The sequence below is a fragment of the Leptinotarsa decemlineata genome, unplaced genomic scaffold (assembly GCF_025532065.1).
Source record: "Leptinotarsa decemlineata unplaced genomic scaffold, Ldec_3_MD MMD2_P_RNA_scaffold_6, whole genome shotgun sequence".
Classification (NCBI taxonomy): Eukaryota; Metazoa; Arthropoda; class Insecta; order Coleoptera; family Chrysomelidae; genus Leptinotarsa; species Leptinotarsa decemlineata.
In genome coordinates, this window is record NW_027412533.1 from 5633046 (window position 1) to 5657521 (window position 24476).

General features: G+C 35.1%; 1 protein-coding gene across 1 annotated transcript in view; it reads left to right on the forward strand.

Moving 5' to 3' along the window:
* The window catches only part of RhoGAP102A (Rho GTPase activating protein at 102A), a 71771-nt gene that overhangs the window by 26638 nt on the left and 20657 nt on the right, over positions 1-24476 (forward strand). Inside the window, exons 2-4 of the mRNA XM_023174345.2 lie at positions 1634-1790; positions 2874-2987; positions 18912-19120. Of these exons, the coding sequence (XP_023030113.2) occupies positions 1634-1790; positions 2874-2987; positions 18912-19120 (480 nt within the window). The remainder of the gene's footprint in view (positions 1-1633; positions 1791-2873; positions 2988-18911; positions 19121-24476) is intronic.

Consider the following 24476-nt stretch of genomic DNA (forward strand, 5'->3'; position numbering starts at 1 on the left):
CTCCTCTCATCTTCCATGGGTCAGGAGCTCGGGATCGTCTACATGCAACGTGCATTGGACGACCTCGAGCGCTGGTACCTCGAATGGAAGATCTGACTGAACCCGGACAAGACTCAGGCGATAACCATGGGAAAATTATTATCTTCTCCGGCCAGAGAAGTGAGAATCTCTGGAAGGGAGATCGACTGGCAAGCGCGAAGTACCTTGGTCTTCTAATAGATCGTAGGCTTACCTTGAACCCGCACATTATGCACGTTAAATCAAAGATCGAGGGTCGCCTAGCTAATCTGTACCCTCTGATCAACAGAAGATCAGAAATGAGCCTTACAAACAAAATTACCATTTACAACACTATGTTCAAGCCTGTCATCATGTATGCTTCAGGCGTCTGAGGACAAGCGGCTCCGTCTAACATCTCCATCCTGGAGAAATTACAAAATAAGTAGATACGGATGATTGTGAATGCTCCGTGGTTCGTGCGGAATGAAGCCATCCGCAAATATTTCCAGCTGTCTTCCATTCAACAGTCCATTCAGTCGAGGAATCGGCGAGTTTTTGATAGCGCGGAAACTCACGTTTTCCGCTGGTTAGGGAAGCTATAGATTAGGCTGTAAACGACCCCTTCCGATATAGAAGGCCCCGACACTCTGTCGAATGACATGTTTTCCGTTAACGGATGAAAAATATTTTCATCCATCCCACCCCAGCCAGGTAGAGGTACCCCGTGAAGGGTGGTACTGATATCTGAGAACTTTCATACCGCCACCATCTCTTAGTCATGAACCCACTTGTCTTTCTGGCAAAAATCACCTGCAAGGGTAAGGAAGCTACGCTCCAACCTGATTGAACTGAAGATGAGCTTGGACAGGACCACGTCAGCCAGTAGTTAACTGCGCAGTTACCATTTCCACTCATTTATTTTGCAATGTTCAAAATATATCGATGCTAAGCTTTGCAGCGGTCCACTTTGAGGAACTTCGTTTTATTAGTTATTAGCAGATCGAATCTTTTGTCCATTTCATACCTGGCGTCTTAGGGAGAAGGATATTATCACCTTCACTCACACAAGAAACTCTTAATACCTCATCAGCATCGTTTTGGACATTATAAGATGAAACACTCGATTCATTCATAATATTACGACTCTGTGTCACGAATGAGTTGAATCTACTCATGTCGTATGTTTTAAAATTCATTCATATGTTCAATTGATTCAATCTCAGTCCAAGTAGAAGTATATTTTTTAGAGGGATTAGTTTTTGGGCTCTCCACTTCTCCATATTTATACAAATGGGGAACAGTTGAAGAAGGGAAAAAACAGTTGAGTTCAAAATAACTCTTCACAAAAATGTGTAAATCATGAATAGATATCAACCATCCTTTTTTTGCTCTTCCACATATTTCAAATCTGATAATATCTTTTTCGGAACTGGAATTCGAAACACAAAACATTCACCAAAAAATACTTTCGATATTAATAATTTTTCAACCGAAAAAGTTTATTTATTCGAATGAACGCTGATGTTATCCGGAATTGTTGACATTTTATATATCTGCACATTTCCATCCAGATTTGGATATTTTGAGAAAAATTTGCTTTCTTTATCAACTTTTTCACGGATTTCTTTTCCAGGGTAGCTGTGTGTGGAACAATGTTACGGGAAGACAAGTGATACTGAGTGATACTTCATTACTCCATTTGACTGATATAGAGAGGAAAGTTTTGCAGAAAGTAGCCATCGCTAAATTGCAAGCCTTGAATTTGGGAGTGAATGTCAAACCGCCAAGTGGTAAGATATGATTTGAAAATTTCATATTACATAATTCAGAAATTTCTGATACGAGAAGTTTCTTGTTGAAGAAAATTTTTACTAGAACTTCTATATTGAACGATATAATCTCTAGTGCGGAATGCATCCAATGAAAATACTTCTCTCACACTTTGCCGAACCGTAGTCTATCCATGATTAGAAACGCAAGATTAATTAATTACTGTCAGGAAGTGAACATTTTGAATATACACTGCAGTGACTTTTCAATATATTTCTTCTTGAAATCATCATATTTATCGGTTGCTTGAAGATCCATAAAACGAATGTTGAACGGATAATTACACTCCGGAACGACTGATCCGAATCGCAAATGTGAAACAGAGGTGAAAAATGAATGACAAGTGATGCAGAGTTAGTGTCTTCCTTCATAATAATACATTTTGGCAGACCTTGATATGTTGTCCCGTTCAAAAGTTACGAAACTGGGAGGCATTTCGTGTTACGGATCGCACGTTGAAAAATAAAACCTCGTTAATCCTTAGCTTGTTAAAATTAATCTTTCTGAGGATTGGAAAAATGTACTTTTTTTTAAGCAAATTCAATAAAGTGCTACAGATCCGAAAATGCATGAAGAGTTGTTTTTTTTCCTGTTTTCAAGATTCATCCATAATAGGAGTGAAAGATGAATGTGATGAGGGCAATAAACAACAACAATATTAGGGCAGAACATTTAATCACGTTCAAATATTTCATTTGGAGCGTAGAATTAGGAAGTCTATTCTCCTTTTTTTGAAACTAAAAAAATATCCTGAAATGGAATTTGATACGTTTCCACCATTACGTCTCAAACGCTCAAAGGAGTTTCAAGTAATATCGCACACGCAAATCGGCAACAAGGTTTCAAGAACCAACTGATTTTATTCGATACAATTAATTTATAACTAATTAAATATAACAGTGTTTATTTTATGTCCTATTTTTATTCTCGGCGCTATTTTGAGAAGAGACTGTTTATTTTCCTACATCGTTAACTGCTCATTTCTTTGCTACAATAATTCGCTAAAATACACGAACTAATTTTAATAAAGTATTCGTTTTCAGAAAATGCAGCGTGTGCAGTGGCCAAACCTAAAAGGAGGCCATACCTACTAAAGAGGAAGGCCTTGACGACGGGGATTTTTGATACTAGCAGGAAAGAGGCTGATAAGGAGAAAGGTAAATCAGCTCAAATTGATTTTTGAAAACATTTCATCATATAAATAAGGTGGGAAGTGGATTTTCATTTGAATTTCCTTTTATTTATACTTGTAGAGAAATGATTAAGTTTAGGTATAGATAAAGCAAGATTGTGATAGCTTATTCATTTGAGCAACGGAATTTTGAGATTTCTGATGGAGTCAGTTATCTGTAGTTCAATTCCTTCAAATCACATCAAATTATTTATATCATGTACAAGAACGTACATCTTCATTCAGACTAGAGCTTGATGTTCGATGTTCACAAAGCTTGGAAAGTGGCAATTGTCACATGTCAGACCTGACCACAGCCAACTTCAGAAACTTGCCTTGGTAACTGAAATACGGCAACACTGTCAGGAATGATATGTTTTGAAAGTCAGGTTGATATACATTTCTGCTATCAATAGTTTTTTGTGGTTCCGCATGTGAAATTGAAACATATTGAAAAGTACTCGAATTGCTTAACCAAATATTTGGTTAGTTTTGAGTGAGAGTGTTGGTGGAAAACGGCAAGAATTTGAAGTGTGAGGTGAATCATCTAGTGTTTATTTTTAGTTTCGAAAAAAACTTCAAAGTATAGAACACAAATTCGTCTGGCTGTTGTAGAAATACTGGATAGAATTCAAATTACACCAAAGATGTATAATAGTTTTTCAGTTCATACAATATGAAGAAATGAGTGTCTGTAATGCTTGAAAAAATTGATTCTATCTTCATTTTTGATGGTATGTGTAATTCATTCTTTTGAAGAAGTTATCATTAAATATAGTCTACTGGCTTTGCCACATGAATCTATTCAAAATATTATGTTGGGGCACCAAAGTTACTAAAAACCGCTGTACCTTCAATGTTTTCTTTTCCAGAGTATCTTTCGAAACTTGTAGCCTCACTGATTGAATTCACGAATAGGAATACTGATTTGGTCATTCAAAATTTTCACAGCTTTCATGTTTCATCACACATCGCTTATGAACTCATGATAATTTTCTTCATTTCACACAACAAGCGACTAAAAAGGTGAAAATCCTCCTCTGATTACCACCACATGTGAAAGTAATCGTTATCATTTTACAGTTCACTTGAGTCACGTACTTGAAATATACTTTAGAACTTTGATTCAAAGTGTTTGGTTTTTGAAAAAAAAATTGAAGTGTAAATAGTAAAAAATTGCCTTTCCTTCGAAATAACTCAAAAACAAATAACTGTAGTTTTGATGAATAAACATTGAAACTATTATCACCAATAGTTTTTAGTTATGAAGGATAACTGTTATAATAATGTTTGTAGTTTATCTGAGTATCTTGAACTGAACTGAAGTGAACTGAAAATTGAATTTTGAAGATAAGGCAATTTTCTGAAGATCATAAAAATGCTTTTGAATGAAGTGAATTATGAAATGTTAACGATTTTTTTTCGTCAGATAAAATAGGGACCAATATTATTTTCGTCATAGCTCTCTCAGTTTTGATGTTAGGGACTTCTATGAAAAATATAAATGGAAATTTTTTTCAGCACTTTGAAGACGGTATCATGAGTTTTTCCAGTAAACTGCACAAATGCAGACTAATCTTCAACAAGCTCTTGCTCCGTTCGTATTAGATCTACGGACACGATAATTCCATCATTCTTTTTAATCTTTTTAACGCTACATTTTCATGTAAAATGATTTTTTCGAAAAAATACCTACATTTTGAGTTATTTGTGAGCAACTTTTGCTCACAAATAACTCAAATCAGACCTTATTTCGAGTATAGATCTCATGTATGAAGCTCTGTTTCTAAGCATACCCTGAAGCTGCTGGATTCCATCCAAAAAAGAGCAATTCGTCTGATTGGAGACACGAACATAACTTGCAACTTTGATGGTCAAAAAAAAGTGGGGATTTGTCTCTATTTTATAGATACTTTCACGGGAGGTGTTCAAGCGACTTGGCACATTTGATTCCACCACCAGAAATACGCGACGGACTATTGCTGCTCATCGTTTTGAGGTTCAACTCAGTACACCTCGAACTTCACTGTTTGAGAACTCTTCCATTCGGAGAACTGCGTTTATGTGGTATAAACTTCCTGATAAAGTTTTTCCAAATGAATTTAATCTCCAGCGATCCAAATCCAATATAAATCGCTAATTTCGCACAGGCACCGTTCTTAGAGCGTCTTAAGGAATTTTCATGTATTGCTTATGTTTTGTCCTTTAAAAAAAAAAGAAACCATTCGAAAACGTGGGTTTGATAGTAGAGAAATTTATACTCACTCGCGAATAAGTCGAAAATTATTGAATTTTAAGAAAACCTTCATATTATACAATTTTTTTGAAATTATTTTCAATGAAACATTTTTCATCCTCCGAGAAGGAATCCAGTATAATGTTAACTTTGTCGAACATTTTTATGAACATCGATGATGTTTATCGAAATTATAGGGGAAAACGGTTATTTACTGGGTTTATTTGAAAAATATCACCTACTTAGAAATTGATTGTATCCTCAAAAAACTTTTGGTGAGCATAGAAATTCTAATGAAGAAAAGAGAATTTAAACTTTCGATGTTTTTTACCACTTTTATTTGGAACTAACGTTACTGCAGTTCCGTCCTACAAGGACATTTTCAAACTTATACATTATACTTATACATTACAGTTTAATGTATACGTTTGAAAATGTCCTTACGGGACGAAACTGCAGTAACGTTAGTTATAAATAAAAGTGGTTAAAACAGAAATTTTCAATTCTTTTTTTTTTCATTATGATCTCCTACCCCGTAGGAAATTTTAGTTTCAAGTGCTACTCAACTTTATGTGTGCGTAGAGGGAATAAATATAGTCATGTGTTGTTTCTTGGAAATTCCGAATTTGAAGTCGGGATTTCAAGTTTTAAAGGCAAAATTGCGAGTTTAGAATCGGAATTATGAAAAAAAAATGAAGATAGAGTGGCCCTTTTACGTTTTCGTAAGTGATTGGTTGGCACGAGAATGCATCAACAATCTATGTATTATTCAGCCATGTTAAGTAACTTTATCGAGTTACCCTATTTTAAAATCTCTGAATAACGCCAAACAACACATAACCTAGTCCAAAAACCTCTCATCCATTTCTTTCTCCGTCAAAATATGTTATGAGAGGCATAACTGGCTCGGCTGCCATTCTTACAGGTCCGAAATTAATTTGACGTTGGAAATTGCGGGTAAAGCGGCGCCATGACATCGGAATGCTGAAGCGGATAACAGAAATATCGAGGGAACATTTAGCTGAAAATAGACACATTTATGAGCCAAAAGGCAACAAGTGTTGAAGCAGGTCTATATGCCCAAAAATTCAATGTATTTCTTTGGAAAATCGTCGAATTCACGGGTGGATCACTGATTGGGTCAAGGTGGATTTTGGAAGTGGATCAAGTTTATCGGTAGGAATAAAGGTTATGTCGTAATCAAAGTCCAAACAAAGAAACACTACTTGATTGATGTTGATATCATAACTGATCCACAATCTTAATAGCAGTGTTTGAGCCTGCAAGGTGAATTAATTTTGGCAAAAATTTTATTTTTGTTGGAATATTTTGAAATTTACAAACACTCGAAAATAAAAAAAAGATAACAGTTCCCCATTTTGAGATTTCAACATGAATAAAAAACAACAGTATTCAATGAATTTGACTGATGCTTGATGAACACTTTCTAAAAACCCATTACAAACTTTCACTACCTAAGATAATGTGATGATTGTCAGACCAATGATCACGTATGGTGCAACTGCTTGGTGGCCGAAGGCTTTACAGAAAACGGCCCAAGCGAAGCTCTCTGGCTTACAGAGACAGGCTTGTCTGGCTATCAGTGGTGCCATCAGTACCACACCGTCGGCGGCCATGGAGATGCTTCTAGATCTACCTCCTCTCCATATTTTTCTGGAAAGAGAGGCTAGATGGACTACATACAGACTTCAACTGTTGGTTGACATTGGAAGTCACAGCATTCTGGAAAATACCTCTGACTTTATGCCTCTAACTGTTAACCACCAACTGCCTTATAAAGTACTATTCCCGAATAAATAGGACTGAATCCTGCGATAGAAGGAAATATTAAGAGCAGATAGTTGTTGGTTCACAGATAGATCAAAAACACCTTCCGGTTCTGGTGCAGGTGTTTTCAGTTGCAGACCCAGGACAGAGTTATCTACCTGCCTAGGAACTTATGCGACTGTATTTCAAATGGAAATTTACGCTATTGAATTGTGTGCAGAGAGATGGGATAAATCCAACCTCACTCACAAGTCAATGAAAATATTCTCGGACAGTCAAGCGTTAGAAGCTCTCAGCTCCCACCGAGCAACGTCTAAATTGGTAGTAAACTGCCAAAAAAGACTATCCTCGATAGGAAGACTAAACAGATTGTCTCTGGTCTGGATTCCTGGCCATACTGGCCCGGAAGGCAATGAAGCTGCTGACTCTCTTGCAAAGGAGGGTGCTGCAAGTGGCTTCATTGGACCAGAACCTGTCATTGGCATCACTTTGGGCTTTGCCAAACAAAATTTAACACCTGGATGGCAAGAAGAGTTATGGACTTCTGTCAGATTCTTGCAGGATTGGCTCACTCCAAGGCGATTATTTACCTTTCGAAGCTTGATAACAAACAGTTGTTGGACTACAGTAGGGATGAACTACGATGTCTAACAGGCCTTCTTAAAGGTCACTGTCATTTGAATCATCACATGCAGAGACTTGGACTGTCGGAAGACAGTGTGTGTCGCCTCTGTCTGGAAAATGATGAAACTGCAGAGCATATACTTTGTGCCTGCCCCGCTGTGGACCGAATCAGGTTTTTTGAGTTCGGCAGATCCGTACTCTTACCATCTAACCTGAAAGACCACTCACCATACAAACTGATCGGCTTCGTTAAGAAGCTGGGTTTATTTGGCCGAGTGTAGATAGGTGTGAGCCAAAATAAACCCTTATGGGTTGCGGTGGAGTGTCGAATAGACCCACTCACTTTAGACCTACCTACCTACTTAAGATAATCAAAACACGTGGAAGTGAGAAGTTAGAATAAATTAGTTTTAATAATCAAGAGATAGTTATAGATCCTAAATAGCCCTCTAATTGGATGTCTAGGTACGAGTATTGAGGCATCCTTAGGCGAAAGTCACATGAAAGCTTTAGAAGCGTATTGAAACTGGTAAAACTCGATGAAAATGACTCACTAAGTTTTTATCGAAACTGGATTTTTTTAAAAATTTCGATAAATAATTGTTATTTCCAAATCGATTTCAAATATCAACAAATTTATAGGCTACTAGGTTGTTAATATTTCAACGTAGTACACAAACATGTAGGAACCTACAGGATGTTTCCTTTGGAAAAATATAAAGAAAGAATAAAAAAAGTGAACAACTGGCAAAACTACATTCCTCAAAATATCATCTCAGAATCATAGAACGTATTCATTTTGAGCATCTACCAAATTTTCAGATTGATGTCATTTCATTCTCTAGATACTTCTATTGGCCCACTGAATTTGAATGTTCCTATTTATAATATCCAACCAAACAATGTGGTTTGTGAAAAAATACTACAATAATTATAACAACAAAAATAGTAAAAAATATAATATCACACATTAATAGGTAAGACCTCGCTAGTCCTTAGCTCGCACAAGTTTCGACTTCTGAGGGTTGTCGTTCGTAGGGGTGCGATAGCTGGTTAACGAAAAAAACAGACAGAAACAGGCCTAATGTTTTCAAACAAATTCTTCTAGCCTCGTCTGTTTGTCTATCTGTCTGAACGCGATAAACTCAAAAACTACTGACCTGTGGTTTTCTCATGGAAAACTCTTCGTGATCACTATTCAATACTTGCTTTTTTTTTATAGATTCATAGTGAAATCCGAGATAGCATATGTGAATTTGTTGAGGATTGCTGACTACACCCATATTCATACATAAAAAAGTCACATATACATGGTAACTGGAAAGGTATTTATACTATATAGATTGAAGGGGATATATTTTTAGGAGTGATTGATTTTTGGAAAAATAGGTTTTTAGCGTTCTACTACTCTATCTTGATACAAAACATGTGGGAATCTTCCAAAGAAAGGAAGGAAGTAATCAATTTGAAAATAAGTATCTCTATACATGGATGTGTAGATCATGCAAAGACACTATTAGACACAAACTGGAATATAAACATTGAATTACACGAAAGAAAAAAATTTTTTCGTGTAATACTTTTATATAAACTCTGAATTATACAGCAGATAGTTTTCTCTACTCAGTTTGTATTCCAAGCATTCGTTATGGAATAAAATCAGATATCATTCACAGGAGTTCTACTAAATGAATGGTAACAAATTGCACTTACATGGAACACTGTCATCCTCACTGGTAGACATCGATGTTTCGCCGTAAGACACTTGATTTAAGGCTCTTCAGTACCAAATTGGATAACATTATAGAAAATACACACAATTCATTGTTGAATGAATTGATTACTTCCTTCCTTTTTTTGGAAAATTCCCACATTTTTTGTATCAAGATGGAGTAGTAGAGAGCCAAAAACTTTCTTTCCCAAAAATTAATCACTACTAAAAATATAACCCCTTCAATTCAAATAAGATTATTCTTGGCTAGGATTCAATTAAATAAGTGAATGAATGTCATTACGATGTCATCGATGACATAAGTAGATCGTAATTCACGAATGAATTGTGCTTATTTTCTATAATGTTATTCAATTTGGTACTGAAGGGCCTTAAGGCAACCATTGATGTCTACCAGTGAGGATGACAGTGTTCCATGTGAGTGCAATTTGTTACCATTCATTTAAAGTAGAACTCCTGTGAATGATATCTGATTTTATTCCATAAAGAATGTTTGGAATACAAGCTGAGTAGAGGAAAGTATCTTCTGTATAATTCAGTGTTCATATAAAAGTATTTGTTTCGAAAGAATTTTTGTCTTTCGTGTAATTCAATGTTTATATGGAAGTAGCTGTTTCAGGACGGCTTTCTTCCAGTTTGTGTCTGAAAGTTACTTCTTTGCATGATCCACACATCCGTGTATAGAGTATATGTATTTTCAAATTTATTACTTCCTTCCTTTTTTTGGAAGATTCCCACATTTTTGTATCAGGATGGAGTAGTAGAGAGTCAAAAACTATCTTTCCAAAAACTATAGATATAGATATGTATATATGTATATATGCAACTAATTTTCCTTCATTTTCAGTATTTCAATATTGAAATATATATATTGAATGATGCAACTAATGGTACCCCAAAAATCTGTTTGCCGATTAAATAGTATTTTCTTTCTGGTGGACGATTATTATTATTAAAAAATCTGCATGGATTTCACAATTCTTATCATGAAATGGGCCAAGGAAAACGAACATCCACCAGTCCTAAACATCGTAAAACGTTGTGTGGGATTTTGGAGTCAATTAAAAGTCAGACGAAAACAAGTCCGCGATTTCTTATTGCAATTTTTGGCGCCTGCAATTCCGCCGTTATGAAAATCACCGACGCACTTTTCAATTACTATTTACATTCATTAAATACTAGAGAATCGTTTTTATTTATGGCTAGCAAACTTATTTTTGAAGTGGTTGTGTTTTACGTAGCCGAATTCCAACTGTCAACACTGATAATTAGTTTGGATATGCTCGGGATGATGTATATTCGTATTTTGATGATCGAACATTGGGTTATAGGATTTGAAATGACGATTCCATATGATAATGTATGATAACGTATTCAAGTAACCCTTTTATGTGAGATTTTTCACCAAACTCTTAACAAAATTCGTAACAGGTGTTTGACTATCAGGTTGTTCCGAAAGTTTTGTCCGTTTTTATTAGTCTACTTCGAACTTCAATATCTCAGTAAACATTAATTCAATTCAATCGAAATAAGTGCCTTCTGAATCAATGCACTTTTGCTAACGTAACACAAGTTGACTAATTATGTCAGCATTGTCAGCATAAATTGTGTGCTCAGGATTCGATGAAGTCGACGAATGCCTTTTTTGCCTAGTCCTGATTGGCGGGTTCTACCGATGAGGGTGTTATGGAAGTGTTCGAAAAGGTGGTTGTCCGGTAGATAGTGGTTAGGGGAGTCTGCAGAAAGTTATAATGAATCACACTAGCCGCTGACCACTAGTAACCAAGTTTTAAACCATCAAAAACTGCATTGAAACTGAAGCCCAGTTATTCCGCCATCCCCTCATCAGGGTCCTCAAATCCTCATTCTGGTTTACTGTAGGTCGACCACATTGGGGCGCATCTTCGAGGCCAAAATCTCCGGAACGGAATTTCAAAAACCGACGTTGAACAGTGCGTTCATTAACAGTATCATTATCTAATATATAAAGATGGATGTTTCTCGGTTGGTAAGTGATAAACTTCTAGATCGCTCAACCGATCGTAATGAAACTTGACATGTATAAGTAATTTTTCATAGAGAAGGTTTCTAGGCTATCAATTTTTCTGTTACTCAACACTAGATGGCGCTGTAGAACAACTTTTTGAAAGCATTGTTCTATAATTCTGCGCACGCAGAGTTCGTTGATTCTGATTCTGTCAAAACATTGGAACAGCAGTGATACAGCAACATAGTACTAGTAACATATATATCATATATATATAAGAATAAACCATAATAAGCCACTCCGAAAGTAACAAATGTTGTCGAAAATCATTCATCATAATCGTTTGAAAAGGAAGAGATCAACTTTTTGAACAACGGTTTAAAATTTGGCATCCCGTCTTCCGAGAAAGTCCTTAAGGATATCATTGCGAGGGTCGAAAGTTCAATTCAATATATGACTGATTCCTCAAAGGGACTAGTTCGGGAGAAAGTCAGGAATCAAATCTCCAGGAACATGTAACAGATAAACGGAAACATCCAATAAACGACGATGAAAACCAATCAAACGATTGAAAGACAAATACGTTTTTGAAATTTGGAAAAAAAATTACAGAATCAGTGTATGGAATACGAAATTCTCTATCGATCAATATATACTACGACACATTATAATAAATATTTATTGAGACACGGAGCTATAAAAACAAATGACTTCAAAATGGAAGAAAATTGAAACGACCTGATATATAATAGTTTTTTCAGGCGTGTTCGCGTTCTCCCACTAACCTTACTTAAAAATTATACTTACCAATTTTATCTCTGGAAACAAAATTCAACATGGAGGTACTTACAAAAAATTGTAACTGAACGTGAGGTGAAATCATTAATGAAAAAGACACCAAAATACGTTGTATTGAACTTACTTTACTTAACCTATTTTGTTTTTCATCGAATATTACTTCATATCGAGACGTCAAAATATGTGCAGTGATCTTTGTGTAACGTTTATTTTTTCTGGTGCCAAATATTATTTTGTAGTAATGACAAATTAACGGCGTTGCAGAATAATGATTAATGCATAGGATTTCCACCTTCCGTTTTAACATACGTGTTAAAAGATGTGTCAGCTAAAAATATCTCCAGCGTGAAAATACTCATCGGTGTCATGATTCAAATTAGAAGCGCGGTGAAAGAACAGCGTGAGAGCAATCCTCATCAACCAGTTTCAAAGATGAATTCAGTTCTTGAATGCTCTTGAATGAGTGCTTACAGATTCATTTCTTTTTTGATTACTCTGTAATATAATATAATATAATATAATATAATATAATAGTATATATATATACATATATATATATATATATATATATATATATATATATATATATATATATATATATATATATATATAAATTGGATAATGTTAGCGACTGGAGAAATGTATGGTAAAATGGATTAACAGGGTCTCTCAGTCAAAAAATCAAAAATCAAACTCTGCTTTACTTTGCCAAGCTTTCGCTTCTAATGGGAAGCTTCTTCAGGGCAGTAAAAATGAGTGAAAAACAATAAATTGAAGATAGAATTGACATAAAAGTTAACATGTATACGATTTTTTTTGTCTGACAAAAATTTTTGAATTTTTGACTGAGAGACCCTGTTAATCCATTTTACCATATATATATATATATATATATATATATATATATATATATATATATATATATATATATATATATATATATATATATATATATATATATATATATATATATATATATATATGTATATGGAACTAACAAATAATGAGTACTTTGCTGTACTCTTTCATTTGCTGAGCAGCAAATGGAAGAGTACTCTTTAAAGTTTGTCCAAGCTTTCGGAAATTTGATAAATTGTTTCCATCATCAGGGATGCTACAATATGATGGTGTAAGTAATATTAATATATAATTATGAGTGGAAGGAAGAATAATGTCACATGTCGAAATTTCACAAAACATTAATTAGGAGAGATTGACAGATAGTTGACATGACATATGCCAGTGGTTCTAGTGATAAAGGCTGTTACCAACTTTGACTTGTAAAGAATTATTATGGAAATTTCTACCTATGCAGCTTTATTCTTTTTTTATTTTTTTAAAGAAGAAAAAAAAATAAATAAAACAAACTCAAACTTGAGTTTAAGTTTGAAGAGTGCCAGAAGATGACAGTACTACCAACTGCCGAAAGCGCTCGCAGATAATTAATAGAAGATATAAAGCTTCAAATCCTTTTTGTAGACTATATATTGAATGTTTTACTTCCGTAAACTGAATTGCGGTTTTTTTGTTTACGAATGAATGTAATTTAGTAGGGTTGTATTACACTCACTGTGTAAGTTTACTGAAATCATCACTGAAAGTCATTCCAATATGAATGAGTAGAATTACATTTCCACCTGAACAAGTAACCAGAAATCAAACACCTTCACTTGTTTTCTGTCTCAATCTCCTGTTTTTTTGCAGAGCTCTCGGACATTTCGAGCAGAAAAATTACCATACTTTCAGAAGTAAATGGCATCTACTTGTTGAAGGAATTGTCTATTGAATTATTCATGAAATCTCATCTCTGTGAAGGGATTGGTGTTCTATATAGTGTTTTGCTCTTCCGAACGGCAAACTAGAAGATTGTGTGGGATAATTATTCTCAGTAGTTCTTGTTGAGGGTTATTACGGGTTCTGCCATGTTTGATATATTGGAAGATCTTTTTTTTTCAATTAAAGGTCAGAAAACATTGATGAAAGTGATGTTAGAACTGATACCCAAGATTGTATTTTAATTTTAGACACCGAAGTTACAATCGTTTCAGTAGAATCATATAATATTGATTTTTTAGTCAACATTGACTTCATTTAAAAAAATATTGCACTCGAATGAATGATTTTTCAATCATAACTTCCTATGATACTGCGAAATGTGGCAGAATTGGTGATATTATTTGTCCACTCAATTACTTTCGAACCCATATTTAGGCCCACTTGTATAGGTTCAGTTCAAACCACAAGTCTTAGTTAAACTTTGGTTTAACGAATGAAGTTCTTTGTATAGGTGTTTGTGACTACCATTCGGAGTTTAACTATCAACTGATGGATGGAGGGGCAGTTAAACTACAAGCGTCAGTTAAACACATGTTTGGATTGAATACTGATGTGTCAACTATTTGTGGTTACTTTATGTATAATAACCCATAAATATTTGACGCGTCCAGATATTTTCATGTTTTCATAATGTACATATTTGAAATATTTGAAGATATATTATTTGAAGAGGGAGATGAGATAGATGTTATAAATATTGTGGAAAAGTAGCCTCGCAAACCCGTCACAGCAATGCCCATGATCTCCTTTATATCATCATCCTGTATTGTAATGTGTGGAAAATTCCCTTTTCCACCCCTCTGCTGCAAATTTTTTCTTCGTGTTCTTTTTTACATCTTCACACTTTGCCTTGAGGACTTTGGAGGTACGGGGTTCTTTCGTGTTCTTGCTTGTGTTAAATTCCAGGCCAACATTCCTTCTTTTTCCTCCATGTCACGGCGTCACTTTTCTTGGACTCCAGAATGTCCTTATGGATTTTCACCAGCCGTAATAGCTCCTCCACTTCCTGCTTGGAAAAATTGGATGACCTCCTGTTAGTGTAGCTCACGCAATCCATTTTATTACAGAGTCAGATTATGAACCTATGAAACAAATTGCTTATGGCATTTACGACATTTACGTCAATGTACGACGGCAGGTCAATTTCAATTCAGTTGTCACTTGTCACTTGTCAATGTTGTCGTGTCTACGAGTCTTTAACTGGAAGATATACAAATGATATTTTAGCATTTTATCGGTTTAAACCTAAGTTCAAATATAAGCTCAAACCCAAGTTTAAACTGAACAATAAACGAGACCTATACAACTGGCCCTTACTGGTCCATCGTAGGTTAACTGTAGGGTACTTTTTGGTGGATAAAATGAGGTTGTACTCGTATATCTAGTTGAGTATGGATAGTAGACCTCCAGAAACTATAGACAGGCTAGTGAAAGAACGAGCGGTTACAGATGTCAAACAAAGGTTTCTATTCTCGATTTGTTGATCATTGAACGTGATATGTTTTGAACCACAAAAAATATTTGCTAGATGGAGAGGTGCTATATAGTCCTCTGTCATATCTGAGATGGAATTGAGTTTCAGCAAGGAAAAAGATAGACATCGAAAATGAATCAATATAACATTATTATATATTCGATCCATAAGAAATGGAATGAGACATTGTATTTGTGGGCTCTACTATAGCGTTTCAAATCTGTCGACTTGGATTTCACCACGTCTAGAACGAAACTTAAAAAAATGATGGAATTGGTTGATACTTGATAAAAATTTGATGTATTCCAGTAACACTTTATTGTGAGATTTTAACTGAAAAGTCTTCAAAACCACAACACGTGTTTTGCTATACAATAGCTGCAGGAGTGTTCATACTGATTGAATTCTACCACTCAAGATATTTTGCTTGGTGTACAAGGGTCAGTATTAGGACAGCTGCTGTTTTCTATCTATATAAATGATTTTTCCAAATATATCAAACTTTGTTACATCATTATGTTCGCCGATGACACTACCATATCAGTGTCTGGTAACACAATAGAAGAGTTGAAATTCAATATCAACTCAGTCATGGATATTATGATTTTTCGGTGTGACAGAAACCAACTGAAACTGAATGCAAATAAAATAATTCACTTAGGTTTCGGCTTAAGGAAGAAATTAGATTTGAATAACGTTCAACTATCTAATACGGCGAAACTCCTAGGTATGTACTAAGATGAAACTTTGTCTTGGGAGCCCCACATTGATCATGTGTGCAAAAAATTGAATCAGGCCACATTTGCAGTACGCCAGAGCAAAGAGGTGCTAGACTTATATGGTATCAAGATGGTCCATCATTCTTGGGCCTATTCTCACATGGATCAAAATATAAAATGTGTGTTTATTCTACAGAAAAGAATAATCTGTATCATATTTGACATTGCACCGAGAGATAGCTGTAGGGCTTAATTTTCAGAACATGAAATATTAACTTTACCCTGCATCTATATTTATGAAGCTCTCCTTCGTGTGAGATACATAGTTAGTCTTAATTACGAGTCACTCACTCATAATTATGCAACACGAACTTTCAACACTTAACCATCCCAAAACACAAAACGTCGATTTTCAAGGAATCTGTTAAGTATAACGGCACTATACTTTTTAATTCATTGCCACAGTATGTTTCAAAAGCCATATCAATGAATTATTGACGAACGGGAAATATTATAGCTTGGATGAGTCCCTGCAGAAAGATGTCTTAATATAACTTGTTCTCACTGCATTTTTCTTTCCTGATTTTCTGTTAAACTATTTACTGTTTATTTACTATTTACTATTTATTGTTGTTTTCAATAATGTATCTACTATCTTAGAATGTGCATCTGTTTTTATATATCCAAAAAACCGTAGGTTTGATGACCTACATGTTTTTATAAAGGACAAAATATAAGCACTACAGGAAAATCCTTGAGTTGTCCTAAGGGCGGTGCCTGATCGAAAGTAGCGATTTACATTGTATTTGAGTAGCTGAAGATTAAATTCATTTGGAAAAACGCTTTCAGGAAGTTTATTTCGCATAAACGCTGCTCTCCAAATAAAAAAAAATTCGAACAATGAAGTTCGAGGTGTAGTAAGATGATGATCAAAACGACGAACAAACAGTATGGTATATTGCCCTTGGTGGAATTAAATGTGCCATATCACTTGAACACTTTACGTGAAAGTATCTATATAAATCTCCAACCTTTTTTTGATGTTCCAGACTATCAAGGTATCAAGGTTGCAAGTGATATTCCCCCTTTTCTGGATGAAATCCAGCAGTTTCAGGTTATGCTTTGGGACGGAGCTCCATACATGAGAACAGTACTTCAAAGAAGGTCTGATCTGAGCTTTATAAAGCATCAAAAGTTGTTGAGGTGTGTACAGTTTTTTGGTTCGGATTAGTGTTCGACGCTTTTGAGAAGCAGCCTTTGCTATTTCAGCGACATGACTGTGCCAAGACATGTTGTGTCCATTTTAACAGAAATTCCTGTGCTGACATTACTATATTCGGTTCGGAGACATTTATCTTTTTGGAGAAAACCAATTTTCCAGCACTCTCTCATGATATTAGGCTAAATAAAAAGTCTGTCATATTTTTTTCAATTTTTAAAATGTTTCGTTCGACATTTATACTTTTCTTCAAACTGTTTATAAGCTGCAATGTAGCTCTAGCTTTGTGTTTGTCTTTTTACCCTTTCCATTTCACAAAGATGGATATGCATTTCCTTGATTCCAGGAGAAACCACTTTTGTGTTATTTTTCAATTTAATGTCAGTGACGTGAAATGAAATGTCATAGTAACAAATGAATATTTTATAGAACCTGGAAAACTTATCTTGAAAATAGTTAGCTAAGTATATTTCATGCCAGTCTTCACTGGATAAATGTTGTTGAAATGTGTTGATATCTGAATCATTGAATATAGACATGTAATAATATAATTACACATTTCCACTTCACTTTAAAAAACAGATTCAAGAAAGGGGAAAGATTCAATTCTCTTCGGTCATTCAGTGAATTTTCGCATCTATAAACTTCCAATCATTCTAAAAGATCTAGTTCCAAAACTTCTTTTTTCAAATGTAATACGTCATAGTCCTGGTTGAACTTAGGCCTCTCTGCCGTCTCTAGAATGGGTCTTCACATTCAAGAAACTACTCCCATGTTCTTTAACACTTCAGGAAAATGTTCACTCCGTTTGGCCAACATTGAGGATGCCTAAAATATTATTTGTTCTATGAGCTACATCCAGGTCCTCCTTTTGTGATGTGTAGAGGAATTATATATGATAATTTCAGTATAAAATGGTGATGCAGCTAATTAACTGAGAACTATCCATGCATTTCATTAAAAGATGTTACAATTATTTTTAGTTAGTTGCAAAACCCATTTGTAACCAGTATTGATTTTTTTTTCAAAAAGTCGTATTGAAAATGATGAAGTTGTTATTATTTATGAACAACAGTCATTGTAAATCGTCCCTATATGTATGGTCAGCGTCAGTGCTAGGGTCACTCTTAGATATTCAACCTTTCTCTATCTTTTCTCCACCTTAAAAAGTTCTCTTGGTACTATAGTCAATTTGTATTGGTCTACTTTGACCTCTTTATCTCTGGTCCATATCATTAGGGAGTTAAACTGGAACGTATATGGCGTAGAATAAATCCAAGACATGTACTTTTTCCAATCACAAGAATTTCAATACTCCTTTTGACGAGCGTTTCATCAACCAAATTGGCGTCTTCAGAAGATATGAAGAAATGTTTTCGCTCATCTCCTGAAAACGCGTGTCGAGAAAAGTATTAAAGTTCTGGTGCTTGTTTTGACTGTATTATTTGGAACGAAAATATAATATATCAAACCCTCTATCGCCATTGTTGATTTCAGATGGTAGCAATGCTACTGGAGGTCTCGTCTTCGGAATTCCTTTGACGCAGTGCGTGGAGAACGACAGGCTAAGCAGGATTGCCGCAGGATCGAGTCCTTTCAGGAGCAGGGCGGAATTGTCGGGGACCACAGATGAACCAGCAAACATGGGAAGGCATGGATCTCGATCTAGTTTCAGTTCTTTGATCGATTCACCGAGGGGAGATGAGGTGAGAAAGTCTAAATACAAATTTCCGGGAAAGAAAGTGTGAACATTCATCAAGTTAATGAAAATTTGAAGCCACTTCAAAATCTTTGGGTGTGAATGAAAGAAAGTATCAAAGGATTTTGATATATCTTGTTTTCGATAAATATCATATTTCATATACGATTTATAATACTTCCTTTAATTGAAATACAGTACAATGCTTAACCAACCTATTCAACAAATTACAGAGATCTTGATGACCTACAGTAATATTCAACACCAATTCTGATTCGTTAATGACTTTGAACTTCACAAGATTGGTGGATCTCTATTCTTAGATTTTCATGGGGTCCATTCATAACGTCATCTTGATTGCTTCGTTCTCACTTTACATTGGGAAGAGTTCATCATCCTCGTAGCTGGAAATTGAGCCAAAAATTGACCAGTTCCAATAGATATAAACACGTAAATATTTTCGTTAATTTCCATTGGAACCAATATGAATATTACTGAAAATAGAAACAATTTTTGTAAACACTAGATTTGCATTGGATTAGAGAAGGGTTTTTCAACTGGAGATATTTTGTTGGTTGTTCCATTGGCTTGACATCAATCTATTTGGTTTATGTCTTTTTGTGGCAAATTCAAATCATTCTCAGGTAAATTTGGAGATCATCAGCAAAAAGTAAACATATAGATCCTAATACTTATTCCACAATATTACTCACTAACAGGTTGAAAAGCAACGGCCCACAGTGACTACCCTGAGGAACTCCTGAATATACAGTCACATCATTTGAATGTTGATTTTCACCCACTGAGTCACCCACTGAAAGGTTATTGGTCTATTTGAAATTTTTTGTCAAGTATGTGATAAACCATGTTCGGGTTGAAGTTGTTGTTTACTGCAATTTTTTTTATCTGTTGATGAGAGTGATTGAAATGATTTCTAATAGTTGTTTCTGTATGGGTTGATTTGTTGTGAATTGCAAAATCATGTTTGTTGTTGATTTTTGTAATTGTGAGGTCTGAAAAGTTTATCGAATTATAAGTTCATAATTTGAAAAATTATCTGTTCTTTGTATAGTTTGTTTCATTCAAATTTGTGAAATTAATGGAGAAAATTACTGTTATAAATTCAATTACCTCTGTCAATCATGCTCTTTTTGAATATATATATATATATATATATATATATATATATATATATATATATATCTATTCCATGGACGCTTCCATCAACACAGTTAGAACTTACTTCCCTGCATTTGAACGAAAACTAGAAATTAGAACACATAATTATATCAACACCCTGGCATATCCTTGCTTGTCATCGTTCAATAATGAAATTGAAATAGGCTATTACTTGTGCTCTGAAATTTCGCGTGGTTGCAATAACTTTTGGCCAAGAGTTCCAACATAAAATAATTTGAACACGGTCAAGGTGACTAAAAGTACAGTGGGCGATTAGTTCATCAGTAAAGTAAATGAAGCGGAGAGGTGTTTTTTGCTTAGAAAATGCTGTCAAGGTGCTTACCTATCCGAAAACGCTATCAATTTTATAAATAGAAGCCATTTTAAACAGTACAAACGTCAACAATTCTAGAGGCAGTCTCTTTTATGTACACCAATAAAGGAAGCTGAAGCGTAATGGATCATAAGAAAATGATCAATCGACGGAAGATGCAATGACATATGGAAGAATACAAATCTACAAAAATTCAGATAAAACTAGACCTTCCTTATGCATTTTAGTCGACCTAGCCAAAGTATTCGATTCTGTCTATCATGAGAAACTATCGAAATGTCTAGAAAAAATTGGATTTCGTGAAATTGCATAGATGCCTGCTACCTGAAAACAGATAATATGGAGTCATAGCTGGAGATTCAATGAAATCAATCAGAACAATGGAATACGCGGTGGCACAAGAGACAATCTCTGGTCCACTGATTTTCGATATACAGGCTGATTCAAGGTGGATGGCGTATCAGATATTTCTGGTGAACCAAACACCCAAGTAAAATATTTTCTACGATTCGGTGTTGCCACTTGCATTAGAAAGTAGTAAAAACTTTGATTTTTCAAACGAAACACCCTGTGTATAATATCAGTTCTGAAATCTACAAGAATTATCCGACAACTTTCCTTGATATTTCTTTATATCTTTCTGTGTTCTTTCTTTCTGGGTTGAGTCGGTAGCCAAGTGGTTCGGCGTGGGTGCTTTGTTCACTCACTCGAATTGACTGCCGTGTTGGTCGATGGTTCAAGCCCTAGTCTGAACGATCGATCTTCACTTGCTATCGTCCAACCCGTTTTAGGAATTGAACGTTAAAAGGTAAGACCTCGTTAATCCTTAGCTCGCACAAGTTTCGACTTCTGAGGGTTGTCGTTCATAGAGGTGCGACAGCTGGTTAACAAAAAAAACAGATTTTAAACAGATGTTACCGTTTTCGAAATATGAATCAATTTCAATTTTTTCTCTTCGGAAATCATGCTGATATCTTTGAGTTGAGGAATACTATGGTATCGAAATTTGGTTTGGAGTTGGGCGATACTTGGGGGCTTCCTACACTTAGCGTAATCTCCGTTACTTCGATACAGAGTGCTAGAAAAAGTGACTGAAATTTGATTATTTCGAATGAAATACCTTGTGTATTATCATAAAGTCAGAAAGCCTTTGAAATTTGCTTTTTTTCTATGTATATGATGCGTATACCTAACTAGTCAAGTTTCTGACTTATGAACATTCATTTGTCCCTTCAGAATGATATTCCCATTCGGTATTTTGTAAGCAGGCCATGATTACTAGTATGTGATACACCAGTATCCGATACTAGTATCTGATATCTGTATCTGTAGTATCTGATACACCAAACTCTCTAGCTACTTGTCTGATAGATTGTCGATTATCCATTTGTACATGTCCTAAAACTGCAACTTCAACTCCTTCATTTCTGACAGGACGGGATACTTCATGTTTTCTGTTGTGAACAGAACCTGAAGTTCGAAACTTATCTATCAACTGTTTAACGTTTTGATGGATCACGTTGTGGTCTGGATGATTCGAATTATAAATTCTTGCAGCAGCTTTAGAACACTCATTATTTCGATTATAGGTTGCAACAATTTCTATTCTTTCTTCAGTAGAATAAACCACTGTGAACAAGGATAACTAAATAATAATGCGTAAAGAAGTGACATTGGCTAACGATCTACTTTTTGTTCTGCGACAACTAGATTCAACATAAACTAACAGTGCAGAAAAAACTAACACTGTCGTCCATTTTGAAACATTTTCTACTAATTAAATGGAGGTCATTTTGAACACTTTAACCGTTGATTGTGTTGCCACTGATATTACATTTGTTGATTTCCTCAATAAAATGAGCGACAGCTAATGAACCAATTTCGAAAAAAATTACAGATTTAATAGAGGAACAAAAGACCTTTCAAATGATGTATCGCCCGACCCCCCCATGCCATTGAAAACAATAGGGTGGGGAGTAGTTGCTGACCGCAGAAGGGTGAAGTTTCGGGTATGATTTTCATATCAGAATCAGTCCCCCTAGAAATAAAAATGGACGTGTTCTTTGAAATTTTCGAATACACGTCCGTTTCTGATTTACAGGGGGGGGGGCAAGTTTTCGTTGGAACGCCCTGTATACAAAAGATATCAAAGTTCGTTTATTCGTTTGAGAGTTCTGATAATATTTCATGATTTTAGTTACTCAGAGTGGTTGAAAAGTTGTGAAGTTGCACACATTTTTGTTCGATTTTTTCTCCTTTCTTGTCCTTGTTTTCAGTAATGATGTTCTTCAAAATCAATAGAAAAAACCTATTCATGATTATACAATTTTCATACAGAAGATTTCATTTGAGACGCGTTTCGATATACGCTGGCTTCATCAGTTGGACTGGTGAATCAAACTATACTACAATATAACAGCGGACAATTACAAAACTAACTTTTTCGGTTGATGACCTATATATTTTGTAGAAATTCATATTGAATATATAGTGGTGAAAATAACTTTCGTCTAATTTCTACTAAGTTTATCATTTGTTATTTGTGATATATTATAGAAGATATTCAATTACACAACTCAATTGTATGAATGATTATTTCCGATAAAACAGATTGATTTGGAAATGAATATGTTTCTGCTGTCATCTGTAATAAATACAATTGTGAATTATTCATGTAAGCAGCTCTAGCTTTCCATATCAAAGCGACTACAACCTCGAACATTTTTCTTTCCTTCAGTAATCGACAAAATGTTCTATTAGTCACTGGTGACATCGTGACCTTTGAAGTTTCCTGAATTTTCTCCATTCCAGCCGCAGAATGTTCTACGAACGAACTCGATTCAATTATTATGTCGGTACGTTCTCGACGAAATTAGAGACGTGGAGTCATAACTGGATGGCTTAATTTAGGAGTATGTCTATTCGAAATATTCACCTGTTTGCCACTCACGATTCAGTCGAAAAGAGAATTCGATTAATGTATTGCGATTCCGCGAGATTGGAGGACTGGATGTTGGAAATAGTTCTGGTTGAATTACTCGTATGGCCAGATCCAGCTCTATGAAAATGTAGTGAATAGATAATTTTTTGAGTTTCAAACAAATGTTGTGGAAATATTGTGGAGATGCTCCACTACAGGTTGATTGGAACTACAGCTGATATGTAGAACTGAACCCTCTGGCATGAAATGAAATTGATAAAGACACTTTTCTGTATCAGTTCAAAAGTTCTTTCTCTCTATTCAAGTTTCGCTCAGAAAGTCAACACCATCAGCAAATGACTGAAAGTTAATCTTACAACTCAGTTAGAGCATTTTCTAAACATCCGGTCAAACTATTACATTAGGTAGTACGGAATATCGATTGGGTGTTATCAAATCAGTTAGTTTATTGTATCATACTCTATATCTCATTAAATAATCATATCTTCATTCCCCTGGTTTCTTTTTGTAATTATAACGATAGTAGGCAATGAATCGTTTGGAATGGGTTAGGTTAGGTCCAAAGTAAGTGGGTCTATTCGACCATTCACAGCAACCCGCAAAGGTTTATTGTGGCTCACACCTATTCACACTCGACCAAATGAACCCATCTTCTTAACGAAGCCGATTAGTTTGTATGGTGAGTGATCTTTCAGGTCAAATGGTAAGAGTACGGCTCTGCCGAACTCTAAAAACTTGATTCGGTTCCCAGACACAAAGTATGTGCTCTGCTGTTTCATCATTTTTCGAACAGAGACACACACTGTCGTCCGATAGTCCGAGTCTCTGCATATGATGATTTAAATGACAGTGACCTGTGAAAAGGCCTGTTAGATATCGAAGTTCATCCCTACTGTAGTCCAACAACTG